The 17,264-nt window shown below is 39.3% G+C and overlaps 1 protein-coding gene across 6 annotated transcripts in view; it reads right to left on the bottom strand.

The window, feature by feature from the left end:
• Positions 1-6,039: 6,039 nt before the first annotated feature.
• nlgn1 (neuroligin 1) overlaps positions 6,040-17,264 on the bottom strand; it is a 399,579-nt gene continuing 388,354 nt past the window's right edge. For 5 of the 6 annotated variants that reach the window (XM_067432056.1, XM_067432055.1, XM_067432058.1 and 2 more), the window contains 3 exons: positions 14,674-14,886; positions 10,751-11,540; positions 6,040-10,040 (listed from right to left, as the gene is read on the bottom strand). In XM_067432056.1, coding sequence (XP_067288157.1) covers positions 9,206-10,040; positions 10,751-11,540; positions 14,674-14,886 — 1,838 coding nt within the window. In that variant the 3' untranslated portion in view covers positions 6,040-9,205. The remainder of the gene's footprint in view (positions 10,041-10,750; positions 11,541-14,673; positions 14,887-17,264) is intronic. The other variant, XM_067432059.1, reaches the window with a different exon arrangement.

Genomic DNA, 17,264 nt, shown 5'->3' with positions numbered 1-17,264 from the left:
CCTGTCATTACATTCACATGAACTTATGACATCCTATTCTTAATTTGTGTGGTTTAATATGGAGTTGGCCCACTCTTTGCAGCTATAACAGCTTCAACTCTTCTGGGAAGGCTTTCCACAAGGTTTAGGAGTGTGTTTATGGGAATTTTTGATCATTTGTGAGGTCAGGCACTGATTTTGGAGGAGATGTTGGCCTGGCTCACAGTCTCCGCTCTAATTCATCTTGTGAATGTGTTCTATCGAGTTGAGGTCAGGACTCTTTATGTCTTTATGGAGCTTGCTTTGTGTGTCATGTTGGAACAGAAAGGGGCCATCCCCAAAATGTTTCCATAAAGTTGGGAGCATGAAATTGTCCAAAATCTCTTGGTATAGTGAAGCATTCCTTTCACTGGAACTACGGAGCCAAACCCAACCCCTGGAAAACAACCCCCACCCCTCCACCAAACTTTACACTTGGCACAATGCAATCAGGCAAGTACCCTTCTCCTGGTAACCACCAAACCCAGACTCATTCAAACTGGTATTGCAATCACTTTCAAATGACTGTAGAGTGGTGTATCCCCTCTCCCCCTCCCCCTCCCCTCCTAACTCGAGGTTGCCAGATAGGCTGCAGGAATCAGCAGGAATGTTTGTAGCTGCAGCTTAGGAAACTAGATACAGAGCTGGCAATCCGAAACACTACTGACTTTGTGATTGGTCGATAGGTGGAGGGTGGAGCTTCAGGCAACATGTCAACATCAAAATCAGCTGAGGGCTGCAACAACAACTTTGAAATGACAATATCCTGGCCGGACTACTGTTGTCAGTGATATATTGAAGTATTTGAAATGAACATATCAGGGCCATTTTATGATTTATTGAAATACATTTCTTACATACAGTTTCTTTAGCAGTTGACCGTGGTATTTAGTAGTAGCGAATGGACTTATTGCACAGGTAGCAACCTATCACGGTACCATGCTTGAATTCACTGAGCTCCTGAGAGCGGCCCGTTCTTTTACAAATGTTTGAAGAAGCGTCTGCATGCCTAGATGTTTGATTTTATACACCTGTGGCCATGGAAGAGACTGAAACACCTGAATTCAATGATGTGGAGGGGTGTCCCAATACTTTTGGCAATATAGCGTAAATCATATAATCATAATAATCATGTTTTACAAGTAACAAACAACAACACTGCCATTATTTGGAAGCTTGTTTCTGCAAACAGAAAAAAAAAATGTAAAAGATAATCGCAGCTTATTATCTCACAGTTGTGAATTTACATCATGCAGTTCTGAGAAAAAAATGTCAGAATTGTATGTTATAAAGTCAGAATTGTGATATATAAAGTCAGAATTGCGTGATATAAAGTCAGAATGCGTGATATAAAGTCGACAACACAGAATTGCGAGTTTATATCGCACAATTCTGATTTTTTTCTACTTTATATCACGCATTCTGATTATATCACACAATTTTGACTATAACTCACAAATCTAACTATATCACGCCAAAAAAAGTCATATGAAGAGATAAATAGTCGAAATTAAGTAATTTAAAGTAATTTTTAATATATTACTTTCAATTATAGCAATAATTCTGCAGCAGGAATAAGCTTCCATCCTGCAAACCCAATATAATGGGCCTTCTTGTTTTTTTCATGAGGCACAAATATTTGGGTAAACCTTTTTGGTTATTATTTAAGAAAAGCTTACAAGAAGCACTTCAATCTGAGTACTTGACATCCTCCAGTGTGACGGCTGTGAACATTAGTAATTATACCCTAACAAAACAATGTGATGATGTTTTAATCAGGAGAGAGCCGTCCAGACAACCTTGTTTAAATACACTGCAATTATCAAAGGTCATAAAACACTTGGAGACAGAGAAAATGAGAGAAACGGCTGATCAAACAGAATGAGGAAATGAAAGCGGTTATCAGAGGTAAACTGTTTGATGTTTGAAAAGTACATCATAATGGCAAAGTGATGTCGAACAAGGGTTGAAATTACACTAAAAGGTTCTGTGAGTGCCCTTCACCAAGAACTTTTTGAGTTACAGTCATTTGTGGCATGATGAACTCATTCCTATCATACTTCAAATTTGCAGAGTTGTCAGTAATTTTCAAGGCTATCGCCTGTTAATAATTTGAATCTAATATTTTCTAACCACAGAGAATTTCACAAATGTAAAAGTGCCCCTGGAAGAGTCTCTAATCAGTGTAGTTGAAATTGTCAGATCAGTTGATTGGTGGACTGATGCAACATTGCATGAACAGCAAAAAAAAAAAGAAAAGAGAAATCAATTCAACCTTCTATTCAAAATGTCCCTAAAGACCCAACTACTCTGTAAACTCCACTTATCAAGGCAATAAATCACTTTCAATTCATTAAATTTACGAAGATGCTCAACATTACTGTGTCCATGTTTGCATAAAAAGCTTCTAACATCTCTCAATATCTATTAAATAGTTACTGTATAATGAATTCTGAAAGAGTGTACCTTTTTAGTTCTGAAGTTGGAAACATTTAGTCTTGTGTAAAACATGTAAAACTAGACTGAAACTGAAAACATTTTAACGCAATAAGAAAAGACCCCATGTTACCCATGATGAAAGCTTGCAGTACTGTATATAACCATTCAAAGCATCCTTTTGCTTTAAAAAGCAAAATTATTTTTCATAATAAATTCCCCTCTTTAAAACTTTTAAAGTCCATGTATTCTTACTCATTAGACCATGAAAGTTTGGATGTCCTGATAGCACCTTTAATGTGAACAACTGCATTTCAAGATCACACAATTGCTAATGAGAAAAAGACACCCTATCGTTACACAAGAGATCTGAGCATGAAATAAGGAAATGAAAATAGAAAAGAAAAGGAAAAGGCTTAATTTGGTGTCCTATATTCCCATCCTTAGTAAACTGAGATATGGTCAAAGAGACTGGAACATTCAATATGTCTTAAATAACAGGATTTGCCCATGCAGCGCAACTAGATACAATATTTTTGACTGGTATTTAAGTTTTAGCCTAAATTAACTAGACAGGGCTACTGTGCCAATGTGGCAGTTCTGTAGTGGGTGACTGTCCTCCTTGGTTGTGTCTGCATGGGACGAATACACTAAACAGTTGTGCCACATTTATGCATCTTATTTCAGTGCATTAACCTGTGTCTTATTCACCAATCTAGTTTAACCAGGCAGAACAACAAAAGTAATGCTCCGTGTATTGTCATTGTTATTCTGTTCTGTGCAAACATGGATCTTTTGGATACACAGTGCCCTCCACTAATATTGGCAACCTTGTTCAATATAAGTAAAGGCGGCTGTGAAAACAAATATGCGTTGTTTATCCTTTTACCTTTCATAAATAAAAATAAATAAAAATAATAAAAATTCACAAAATGCTAACCTTTCATTAAAGTAAAACACTGAAAATTGTGTGTGTGTGTGTGTGTGTGTGGGGGGGGGGGGGGGCAACCTATGGGCACCTCTAGTAAATAAAAGTAAAATATTCTGTATTACCAAAAGTACTGGGACACCCCTCCAAATCATTGAATTCAGGTGTTCCAATCACTTTCTTGGACACAGGTGTATAAAATCATGCACCTAGGCATGCAGACGCTTCTACAAACATCTGTGAAAGAATAAGTCGCTCTCAGGAGCTCAGTGAATTCAAGAATGTGCAATAAGTCCAATCAAGAAATTTCCTCACTACTAAATATTCCATGATCCACTGTTAGTGGTTTTATAACAAAGTGGAAGCAATTGGGAACAACAGAAACTCAGCCATGAAGTGGTAGGCCACGTAAAATGGATATGGGCACAGTGTGCAGAAGTTGCCAACTTTCTGCAAAGTCAATAGTTACAGACCTCCAAACTTTGTGTGGCCTTCGGATTAGCTCAAGAACAGTTCATAGAGAGCTTCATGTAATGGGTTTTCATGGCAGAGCAGCTGCATCCAAGCCTAACATTACCCAGTGCAATGTAAAGTGTTGGATGCAGTGGTGTAGATAAAGCACAAGGCCACTGGACTCTAGAGTAGTGGAGACACGTTCTCTGGAGTGACAAATCACGCCTATTTGTCTGGCAATCTGATGGATGAGTTTGGGTTTGGCAGTTGCCAGGAGAACGGTACTTGCCTGACTGTGCCAAGTGTAAAGTTTGGTGGATGGGGATTATGGTGTTTTTCAGGATTTGGGCTTGGCCCCTTAATTCCAGTGAAAGGAACTCTTAATGCAAAATGTTGGACAATTTCATGCTCCCAACTTCATGAAAACAGTTTGAGGATGGCCCCTTCCTGTTCCAACATGACTGCGCAACAGTGCACAAAGCAAGGTCCATAAAGACATGGATGAATGAGTTAGGTGTGGAGGAATTAGACTGGCCTGCACAGAGTCCTGACCTCAGCCCGAATGAATTTGGGATGAATTAGAGTGGAGACTGTGAGCCAGGGCTTCTCGTCCAAAATTAGTGCCTAACCTCACAAATGCGCTTCTAGATGAATGGTCAAAAATCCCCACAAACACACTCCTAAACCTCGTGGAAAGCCTTCCCAAGAAGAGTTGAAGCTGTTATAGCTGCAAAGGGTGGGCCAACTCCATATTAAACCCTATGGATTAAGAATGGGATGTCATTAAAGTTCATGTGCATGTAAAGGCAGACATCCCAAAACTTTTGCCAATATACCATGCATAATTGTATATTATCTCTGAAGTATATTCCCTTTTGTTGTAGCACACCAGGGGGACTAGGAGCATGAAATTATCCAGTCATGACTTACTGTTTCACAGAAGTATAAATATGAGGAAACACAAAATGCCAAAGTCCCTTAATCATTCATCACAATGATTAAAACCAAAGAATATAGTTCTGATGTGAAAAAGATTGTTGAGCATCACAAAACAGAAAGTGACTGCAAGAAAATTGCAACCATCAGGGAAATAATTAAGAAGTTCTGTGATAAATTACAGGTGATTATTACCTAATAAATAATCAAACAGCACCTACATTACCACAAGTTGTTTGGGAGGGTTCTCCTCACACATCCAAAAGCAAACTCCAGCATATTCAATGGTCAGACACGACTTAAGCTAAAAAAGGGCTTTTGGCAGTAAACCCAGAACTTGGGTTTGGTGCAAACAAGGATAAAAAGTACATCATACCCACGGTTAAATATGCTGTAATGTTGGAGGCTTATTTTTATTTTCGCTGGAGGCCCTGGACATCTTGTTCAGATGGTATAATAGATTCTAGAAAATACCAACAGATAAAAAACATCTAACACCTGACCGCTTCTGCTAGAAATCTTATAATGGGTCAATAATCCAAAACAAACATAAAAATCGAAACAAAAATGTGTCACTGCACACAATGAAGCTTCTGCCATGATCATCCCAGTTCCCTGACCTGAACCCTATTGAAAATGAGTGGCTGAACTGAAGAGAAGAAGCACCAACATGGAGCTGTGAATATGAAGGATCTGGAGAGGTTCTGTATGGAGGAATGGTCTCCGATCTCTTGTCAGGTGTTCTCCAAACTATAACAGTCATTATAGAAGAAAACTCATAATGTGAGTTTCCCCCAATTTCAAATGTTTTACTTCAATGAAATGTTAGAATTTTGTGCTTTTTTTTTTAATGAAAGATCAAAAGGATAAACAATGCAGATTTATTTTCACAGCCGCCTTTGCTCATATTGACCAAGGGTGCCAATATTAGAGGAGGGCAACTTTATTTCCCTAGCAATTTGACTAATGTCATTGTAGAGCAAATTCTTTATGAGAATATAAAAAAGCAAATTTGTTGAATCAAAATTGTATAGCAATTTACCTGAATAATAACACACAGGGTTTGAATGTAACATTTAAAAGTATCAGTGTGATGGAGGTTTGTTACCACATTGATAAAATATTTGTCTGCAATCACGTTTTCAGCATTCGTGAATGAACCTGTTTTTACAGTAGATCTGAGTGTTGACATGTAGACTGGCAAAAGTCTGGACAAGATACAACCATTTTGGCAAACCAGTGGTAAAGAAAGACCGATGTAAGTTGAGCTTGATAAAATCATTTATTGTGCTCCAGAAGATTAAATCCTATTTAACCAGAAAGAAAGACAAAATGACAAATAATCTACATCACAACAACCCTCTGTAGTTCTCAACAGCCATTTTGATCTTCTTTCAAGGTCAGCCAGTAGAAAATAAACACATAATGAAATTTGGTTGCCGTTTGTAAGAAAATGGCCCTCAGTCTTGCATTACATTCAGTTACAAGGCTTGTCCTGGCATGTGTGTATGTGAGCATATGTGCCTGTGTATGAAGAAACATACTGAGCGGTGGATCTTCCCAATTACAGATGAATCCCATCTCTCTCCTTGGTGAATGTGCATGCGCAAGATGAATCCTCCGAGCGCCACACCAGTGTATGGTTCATTAAATTTTAATATCGTTCAAAGGAGCTTCCTTCGCAGGGGGACACATGGGCAGGCTGACTTTGCATATGCATACCTGCAGATGGGGATTGGCATACAGAGCAGCGATGCTCTCTCTGGCCCGTTTGTACTGCACAAGGTTGTCATAGGTGAAGGCAGAACAGAGAGGATAAGCCCAAAGGAGATTCTGTCCTGAATGGGAACATGTTGTTGGGGACAGTGTGTGTCACGAGATGGCTGATCAGGAAAAGAGCGGCACGATTCTTTCAATCTTGCTCCCTTCCTTAGCTTCCACTGTCTCTCATTAGTTCTCTGCCTCTAGCTATTCACCAGGGCCCAGGTATTCACTCCCAACAGCCTATGTTTGACCCCAATGTTTTCCACACCAACTATTAATTCATTACCTTGAGATGTGAAAGGCTGTGCTAGTGAAATGGCTTCTAATGTACTTGCTTTGGTCATTACTCCATAAAGTAATTGTGTTGTCTGAAAGCAAACAGCCAATCAGAACATATTTGATCTTTAATATTCAGCTATGTGGCGCAAGATGGGCTGTCAGGGAGATTTACAGTACATAAAAGAGTTTTTTTCTGTTTGTCGCTTTATCCTGTCGCATCTGGTTAGGACACAGCATTAGCATGGGGGTAGTTGACCAAGAGAGTTTGCACAAAGCAAAGAATCTGATCTGGGAGAACCACATCACCAATCTATTGCTGTTTTTCAATATTCATAGGTTACATGCTGGAAAAAAAAGAGTAGAAGTTTCCTTTTTACCGGTGTTTGTGTTCAATCAAATTTCCCATGAGTAAAAAAGGATTCAAGAGAAATCTAAATTGTCACCACAGGAACTGTCACACTGAAGAAATTTTTAGCATGTAGTGTGTAATGTAACGAGGCTCTGAAAAAAATTAATCATGAATGCTCCTCGATTCTCTTTCTCGAGCTAGCTTCAATGGCCTCCTAAGATCAGAAGGCCCCGTAACGGGCTCTCTCATCAGGGGTCCATCTGTCTTTAGTCTGGGATTCGTTGCCGTTGATAATTAACATATAGTATGAGAAAAGAAAAATAATCAAGGATGGATAAAACTAGCAATTACTGAGAGATTTACAGGTGAAACTGGCTTTTAGCACTAAGGCTAATGACTTTGAGCACTTATCTCTGGATGATAACTGACAAAAGTTTCTTTTCAAGTTTCTCCATTTGTCGTTCTATTTTCTTTCTTTCTATAGCTAGCTTTAAGCAGTATGATCAAGGGATTCGTAACATCAGAAGCCCCCCTAATACACTCTTTCATCAGGGGCCCTCCTGTCTCCAGTGAGGGATTCATTCGTGATGATCATTCAGGAGAATCACAGAAAGTTCTGGATGAGGGGATATCAACGCAAGTCTCCAGGTTGTTCAGAATAAATCCCTGCGTTGGTCACTGGTTGTTCAAAGCTGCGTGGGGAACTGCCTCATAAAGCACCAAAAATAAATGGGAATCAACATTACAGGTAAGAAATGTTCTAAGGTAGGGCGGTTTGACTATTAGCAACTTAAAAAAAGAAAAGAAAAAGAAAAAAAGGGTATTATAACTGAGAATGAGCAAATCAAAAAGTACATTAATGTCCCGCACATGGGAGCTCAAACAACAAGTGATTCACCACTATTAAAAAGTTTTACCAACACACATGTACAAAACTAGTCCTTATAACCAGGTTCACTCGAGCTATTTGCAAATGCAATCTAGTTAGCATATCCCCACCCCTTCCCATCACCATCTCCAGAACCCACCATGTCCGCCCTTGTCAGCATATTCCAAATCCTCCCGTGAGCCAATCAGAGCAGTATTTTCTTAAACAAATCCAAACGGGGAAGAAAATGATTTTTTTGTTTTGTTTTAAATAATGACTTAATCAGCAGAACAGCCACCAAGCAGATAAATTGTCATGCGTGTCGTGCTAAAAATATCCAGCCTCCCTTTGAGTCCACCAGTTTCAGTATAGACAGCACTTGTGTGATGAAGCTGTATCTGCCGGGAAGCCAATAAATTCCCCGCTACGCTCTTGAGGCAGATTCCTCAGTATCAACGCCCCCAGCCAGGGCTTAAAGAGCATGGGTGCTTTGTGTACATATCTAGATATGTAAATAGGTCCTATACAATAAAATTGTTCCCCCAAAAATAAATTGACAAAAAGAATTCAAAGACATTCTGTGAATGTCTCTATTGTGCATATTCTTGAGGATTTCCTTCTCTCCTTTTTCCCCGTAGTATTCCGCATTATCCACCAGAAGGAGAGCGCATGCTTAAATTAGGTAAGCAACATCTCCCGTCTGCTCTGAAGAGAGTAATCTACAATCCAGCGCCCCGGGAAAACAATATGTTTCCTTTTGTTTACAAAGGGCCTCCCACACGTCATCTCTTCTGTGCTTCCGTCGTTTCCTCTCCGGGTAACCAAATCAAACCATTCCTCAAAGAATCCCAGACTGATAGTTGTTTCCAGGAAATGGTCCTGGCTTTGTCACAATATAAGGGTAAAAAATCATCTCAGTTTGTTTTTCATTACATCAGAAATCCTTTTTTTGTTGTCTTTTTTTGTTCTCATCTTTAATATAAAATGATAGTTTTGATCTCTAGGAACCAAAGCTTTGTTATTTCCTGTTCCTCTGAGCACCTGGAGTAAAGCGATTCCTCAACTCAGTGCTATCACCTCCGTCCGTTGTCACACTCGTACTCCACATCTGTGGGAGTGTATGTGTGTGTGTGTGTTCGTGTTTGTGTGTGAGAACGTGTGTGTGTGTGTGTGGCTATACTCTAGTGGTTGAGTGTGAATGAGGGTGCGGATGGGGCAGGGTGTTATTTTGTCCACTGGTGTAACTGTTGAAGGGATGTAAGGAGGTGAGGCCTGGCATGCTGTTGGGTATCATAGTGATGGTGTTGGGGGTCATGAGAGGGATGTCGTCCGGTGAGCGGCGCATGGCTAGAGTGTAATCGGGCGGGCAGGCAGTTCTCAGCACCACCTCGTGCGGGTGCATAGCCTCCCGGCACTCCCGCTCCAAGTCACTGTGTTTCATTTGTAGAGACATGATCTCCTCTTCTTGCGTATGGGGCAGCTCATTGGCTGTGGTCCTCTGCGGGCTGCAACGCCGGTGGACCTCATGCCTTCGCTTGTCCTTTTTGTAGTAGAGTGCGGCGAAGGCCAAAATGTTGAGGAAGAGCAACGAAGCACCCACGGCGATGGTGACGCTTAGTTCGGTTGAGTAGTCCCGCTGGTCCACTAGGAAAGGTTGGTTCTGGTTCTGGTTGTGGCTGTCCTGTGTTTCGGTGGGAAACGGTGTAGGGTAGGGCCTCTTGGTGTTAACCAGGATCTTCTTTGGTGTACGGGGAGTGACCTCAGGTGGAGGTAACTTAGTGGTGGTGGAAATGATCTGGGTGACCTCATTGAGGCTGTGGAGATGAGGCACCAGCTCCAGCCATAAGTTAACCTTATTGGCACGGTAATGTTCCTTGACACGGGGCTTCAAGCCAATGTGCAAGTATAACTGGTCCTTTTGGTTGTAACGCATCCAGGCCACCTCCTCAAAGCGGTTAGGCTTGGTGTGGATGAACTTGGTGTCCTGTGGAACCGGCTGGTTGGGGTCACTGAAATGCAAAAGGAAGATTTCAGTAATTCCAATACAAAAGATAATTTCTACAATTACTCTTTCAGAATTGCACATGGAAATTGAGCACTCCATAAGACAAATATCACACAACCCATTACAGACAAGTCTTAGGGGAGTGCCTAGAGACCCCTTATATTCTCTCAGTGCTCATTAGGGTTTCCTGACAACTGCATCTGCCTTTAAAATGAACAAGAATATATCTGAGGAAAAAAAAAGACACATTTGCACACAAATTGATTTATTGTCCTCCTGTGAGATGATTATATGTCTAGGCAGCAATGTCATATAAACACTAAACTCACTCTAAGTGATTATCAGCTTACTTTATTGACTATATTACGCCTAAATTGAAGCAAACTAAATTGCTGTTGCCTAAAAAGCAGTTGTTTAAATTTAATGTAGCCCAATTTGGGAATCTTAACAAGTATTTGTGAGTGAGAATGCATTAACAAACAATTAAGAAATGATTAAACCCTGTTGCAACCCTGTTGCTCTGTTTCCTGGTAACAACTAGCTAGTGCGCGGTAATCTTAAAATCTATTCTTGAATTATGAGGTGTTTGCGTTGGTGGTTTTACAACAAAGCTTACTTGCATTTAAAATCACTTCTAAATCCTTATTAATAGCCGTATTGTTTGCTTCAAGGATAATGGATTACAAATAATGCCTGTGCTGCCTAGAGACTTACCCAGTCTTGGCAAAGTTGGTCCAGTAAGTCATTACAACTGCACTAAGCATCACATCATTTTTGGAGAAGTTGCAGGGGAAGAGCTCAGTTGGACCAATCATTGGCAGCCCGAAAACATACGGGATCTCATCGCCATGTGCCGCATCAGCCCAGGGCGGGACCTGCTCCGTCTGGCAGTGATGGTAGAAGGCGTAGAAATAAGTAGGCGAGCCAAAGCTGGAGTGGAGGTCTGCTGTGGCCACAGCTGGTGCCACCCACTGATGATCTGTGAAGAGTGCCAGCAGGCTCTTCCTTCTGGTCTCCGGGTTGTGGCGGTCAGACCAGTCAGTGTACATAAACTTAATGGTCTCCCGAAGGATGTCCTTCCCTTCAGGGTAACCATATAAATCATCCACGAAACTTGACACGGCGTAGTCAAAATCGTTGGCTTGAACACCGTTCTCGTTGTCCACAATGGGTTCCACAAACTTCAACCCCTCGCCTTGGTTAACACCGAGCATGATGTCGTAGTTGAGGAACTCCCCTTGCTCCATGAGGATCTGAGGGTCATCGGGAATTACATCACCATCAATGACGGGTCCAAAAGCGATGTGATACCGAGCAGGCTGGATGTCCTGCTCTAACAGTTCTTTGTAGTGTTTTTTCTGCAGGCACTCTACCATCTCCACTGTGTCTTTGAGGTTGCACCCCACCTTTTTTGCCAGCATGCGTGCATACTTGGCCGGCTGAAAGCTTACGGCCCAGCTGGACAAGGCTGTGCCACTTTGGGCTATGGCCCTTTGGAAAAGACCTGTATAGGAAAAAACAAAACAGAATCACAAAGAGAACAATCTCCACATGCCACAGTAGGGTCCAAACGTCTGAGATCACTTGTTCTATATCTGAAACATTTTTCTTTACATACAGTATATTAGTGAACAAAATGTAACATTTTAAAGTCAAGAAATAGAGCAGAATTTTGAATGAATTAAACAAAATTAAGTATATAAAAAATAAATAAAGAATATTAAATTAAACAAAAAGATCACTTTAACACTTTACAATACGGGTGCACTAATATGCATTAATTCATGCTTAATTAATGTACAGATAATCATGAGTTAATGTATTACTAATGGTGAATTAACCCATTTATTAATGATTACTGCATCAGCAACTAATGAAGATTCTACATAATTACTAGATTAAATAATCAATAAATTGTTATTAGTTAAATGTGTCAATGTATTCATTAATAACAAATTATATTAACTAATAATGTAAATTAATATGTTAATTACCACAAGGGGTCAAAGCAATGCATTTCAACTTCCAGTTGTCTGCTTTAATTGATTATTAGCTAATGATTTATAAAGATATCATTATGTTATGACTTTACTTGTTGAAGCACATGACTATTAACTAATTCAAAACCCATAACTAAAATTATATATTACTTAATCAATTAGTTAATAGTCATGTGCCCCAACAAGTAAAGTCATAACATAATGATACCTTTATAAATCATTAGCTAATGATTCATTAAAGCAGACAACTGGAAGCTGAAATACATGGCTTTGACCCGTTGTGGTAATTAACACGTTAATTTAAATTATTAATTAATATAATATGTTATTAAGGAATTAATACATTATGACATAATTAACTAATAACAATTTAATGATTACTTAATATATTAATCATGTATAATCTTCATTAGTTGCTGATGCAGTATTCATTAATATCATTAATAAATGGGTTAATTCACCATTAGTAATACATTAACTCATGATTATCTGTGCATTAGTTAAGCATGAATTAATGCATATTAGTGCACCCGTATTGTAAAGTGTTACCAAGATCACTTATTTTCTCCTTTCTAAATCCTAAACTTAAACTCTAAACTTGACTTCAAGGCTTATATAGGGAAAATACTGTAGATTTTCCATGTGCTCGCAGACTTTTGGACCCCATTGTAGGCGATTTACACACAACATGCTCCACAGAATGCAATTGGGTGCGATCTTGATTTAGCTGTGTTTATGCAAATCTTAAATGGTTTGGGAAAAGAAGCCATGCAAGTCAACATGCTAATGCTGATGAACCTGAATTGTACGCAGAGCTGATCACTATTTCACTTTGCGGTGTAATTTTAGGCGGGGGAATGTGACTATGTCAAGAATTTGATTACATAGCATTAGCAGTAATTAGCTGTTTGCACCCTGTAAACCGCTTTCATATTAACACGTCAAGAAAATTTACCCATACCATTGAAGAGAAGCAGATATCATGCGCAGACGTAAAGAAAATAAGTGAGTGAGCGAGAGAGAGAGAGAGAGAGAGAGAGAGAGGGAGAGAGAGAGAAAGTGTGTGCTTGTGAGAAAGACAGATAGAAAGAGCAAGAGAGAGGAAAATTGAGTTACTCTGTTACCATGACAACCCCTGGGATCTCAGTTTTAACAGTGCAGTTCTAAGTAAAAAACATGTTCTTACTAAAGAAGACAAAAAAACTAAAAACTATAAAAACACATGGAAACGAAATGGAGATAAGGGGATGTTTTAGTTCGCAATTCAACAAAAACGGTGACAACTTTGTATGAACAGACAAATGCATTTGTAAATGGATACACCGCTAAAACTAAAAAAAGGTACAATTAAAAAAAATAAGAATAGGAAAATATGTGAAATATATGAAAATTATTCAAGATTAAGCAGTGCACGGTTTGCCTCTGGGCAAAGCAATCGCATGGCATACTAAAGTCTTTTCCAAAAGTGTCTCTGGGTTCATTTGAATGATAGTGACAACCTTAAAGCAGGCCTGTGCCAGGAGACCTCTTCACAAAGCAATCTTCCAAGCAGAGAGTCTCAAAATGGAATTAACGTATTTACCCTTTTTTTGCCAATGGAAGGTGAATGGTGTATTTGGACAGTGCTCATGGCGTGCCTGGCGATGTGTATGGACTTGACTAAATAAAGATTGGAACATGAAACAAACCAGGGAAAATGAATTTCCATAAACAGAGTGATTAAGCAGCTTGAAAGTTGAGCCGATGAAGGGGATGAACTGCTGTGCAACGTTTTAGGCAACTTTGTTGGTTTTAGGATTTGGGGGCTCTGTGAAATTGAGCATTATTTTGAATTCCACAAAATAGGGTCTGAAGAACACTAGTAGTTAACAACTTGATTATATGAGGGCTGAGGGATATAGCTATTTTATATATTGTATATACATTTTTCGATTCAATATGTCAGGTTCATACACTGTAAAAAATAAAAACAGAAAATGTAATGGTCATTTTCTGCAAGTACAGTATCAAGTAATTTTTACGGAAATTTCCGCTAACCCTTAAAACCCAAACTAATGAAATGTGTAATTCAAAATACAGGTAAAACAATACAGAAAAAGCCTTCATATTTATAAAGTACATTGTGCCGTACACAGTACAGTGCATAAAAGAATTTCAGAAAAAGTTTCAGAAATAATCATTAAACTGATTTTCACTAAATCAATTAAATTATATGTAATAGTTTTTATTTATAATATATTTCCCTACATACAATACATGTACTTATATAACAGCAGTATTTTCTTCTTGGGGTCCTTCGTTGGTAAAAATGAATGGGATTAAAAGCATTGTAACATTCACAAAGTGGCTTCGTTTTATATACGTATCACCAGCAAAAGCACATTCGGTATATATAGCCCAGCCTAGTGATCAGTGTTACCTGTTACTAAAATAAATATTTTGATTGATCGGTTGTCACAGGTTTGTCATAATTAAGATTGAAAGTAAATTTTTAAATTAATATGTGGATTTTAAAATAAAAGCATGAAGATGAACTTCAGCCATTCCAACAGACAAGACCTTTTATATGAGCACATTACACAAACAGCTATAGCATGCAGACAGAAGTGTTCAAAAGTTAAAACCTCTGCATTGTACCTTTGGTTGAATTGCTCCAACGGTTACCTTCAGAATAATGGGAAAGAGTCAGCAGGTTGACAAATGAGGCCCCTGCCCCAGACCCAAAAACAGTAATGCGTAAAGGGTCACCCCCAAAGAATGCAATGTTTTCACTCGTCCAGCGCAGGGCCTGGATTTGATCAAGAAGTCCGTAGTTTCCCTTGGCTGCCTGGTCTCCTGTGCTCAAAAAACCTGCAGAAAGAAGAAAGAATTGAATCAGTGTTTGTATGCAGCGCTGTGCGACTTCAAAACAATAAAAACCTATTGAAATATTCAATAGCAAAGCGCAGTTGAGAGAGAAGGTGACAGATTTCTGAAACGAGGGGAAACATTCTCGTCCCTCCTTCCAAATACTTTTTAAACATCCACAAAATGTTAACATCACACTTGTTCACCTCAGGAGAGCTTATGTAAGCAGTTTTTAATAGCTGTTTATTTCTTGTATATCACAGACGGCTCCTCCTCCCCTGACAAACAACACAGTCAATATTTTCGGTTGAATGCAGCATCATTTTATAGACTATTTTTGGCCTATTATTAAAAGTGACATGATATCAACCAAACACAAGGAGATCAAGCTCTGTTCCAAAACCTACAGAGCACCATATGTAGGTTGCATTTTATGAATGAATGAGGTATTTATATATCGCTTTCATATACTACAGTACACCCAAAGCGCTTTACATCCATGTCAGGGGTCTCTCCTCAAACACCACCAGTGTGCAGAGTCCACTTGGATGATACGACGGCAGCCACAGTACAACGGCGCGATAGGTGGAGAGGAGAGAGGGTGATATAGAGCCAATACAGTGGATGGGGATTATTAGGATGCCATGTTTGGTAAGGGCCAATGGAGGGAATTTGGCCAGGACAACCGGGGTTACACCCCTACTCTTTTACGAGAAGTGCCATGGGAGTTTTAACGACCACAGAGAGTCAGGACCTCGGTTTAACGTCTCATCTGAAGGACGTTGCTCTTTTACTCTAAATAATGCTGGGTTATTTTGTAACCCAAAATGCTGGGTTAAGACTGTTGGGTAATTTTTGTTGGTTTATTTGATCATATATTAAACACCATTGGGTAGTTTCAAATTTCCAGTCGCTGGGTTAAACCTGCTGGGTCGATGCTTGGTTGTTTCACGTGCCTTGATTCGTTTAAATTCGCTCCCAAACTGTCATTTTGAAAGGACAATGCAAAAGGCAAAACCACTGGTTGCAGATGTTTTAAGATAAGTTCATATGTTTTCATTATTAATCATTTTAATTAGCATAATTATAGTTTTTTTTTTCTTCGTGGCAACAATTCTTAAGCTTACATGATGTTAAGACAAAAGTTTTACCTCAGAATCCGATGCAATGTACTGACTCGTGTTAGTTTAGGTAGGCATTTGAGATGATAGATTAATACAGTTTATGATTACACGGAACCATGATCCACTTACTAAAATTAAACATGGTTTTATGTAGGGATGTCACAAGTACCGGTACCAAGTAACGTTGCATACTGACATTTGAAAAATGCCACAATAGCCTATCTGTATAGCATCACACTCACAAGTAGGCTATAGTCGGTCCCTGCGTTCAGTCGCGTCACGCAGGGCTCCAGACTGTAGAATATATACCAGTGTCTGTGTATATTAAATACTATTTAAATATTACTCTTCCATGTTTTGCGTCTCTGTGTCAATGACGGGGTGCGTGCCGCAAAACGCTGTCTTTTTAGCCTATGCCGTGTCACTGAGGACATAAGAAAACTGTCCTTTCATGAACACAGACACTCAAAGGCAACCCGTCAAAATAAAAGTTTGATTTAAATGAGAATCCATTGACAGAATATAAGTTTGTAGTTGTCATTGTTGCCAATTTTAACACATTTGTGTGTTGTACCATTTGTCAAGCAATAAAAATGACTGTTTTAACAGTAAACATGCATTCTTCATTTGTTCTTGATTGTCTAGTTTTACAGTAGGCTAATGCACAGGATACATTTTAAGAATAAGCCAGCAATAATAACCCAGAATAGCAAATCCATTAATGGTAAAAATTGACTACATTTTGGGTTTCCTCAACAGCCCAGCCTGCTGGGTTAAAATGCCACTGGGTTAATTTAACCCAGCATGCGTTCTGTCCAATATTTACCCAGCGCTGAGTTGCCAATTGGGTTGTTTTTAACCCAGCCATTTTTAGAGTGTTGACAGTACAGTGTCCCCATCACTATACTGGGGTGTTAGGACCCACACAGACCACAGGGTGAGCACCCCCTGCTGGCCTCACTAACACCTCTACCAGCAGCAATCTAGTTTGGTGGTCTCCCATCCTCGAACTGACCAGGCTCAGCCCTTCTTAGCTTCAGTCTTGGGCTACAGTGTGATATGGCTGCTGGTATCAGGATTATAGAGGATTATAGGCATACCATTATTTGGTAATATATATATTTTGCAGTGTAGGCAATCCCAAAAAGAGCGATAAACTCACAAAGTCAAAAACATTTAAGGGTATGAACACACCATACCTGAAAACCGAAACCCTTTTACGCTTTGACTATTAATTTACGATTAATTTTGGTGCAT

Source organism: Pseudorasbora parva, chromosome 22, assembly GCF_024679245.1.
Source record: "Pseudorasbora parva isolate DD20220531a chromosome 22, ASM2467924v1, whole genome shotgun sequence".
Taxonomy (NCBI): domain Eukaryota; kingdom Metazoa; phylum Chordata; class Actinopteri; order Cypriniformes; family Gobionidae; genus Pseudorasbora; species Pseudorasbora parva.
The sequence above is the reverse complement of the archived record's forward strand: the minus strand, read 5'-3'. Positions and strand labels throughout refer to the sequence as shown.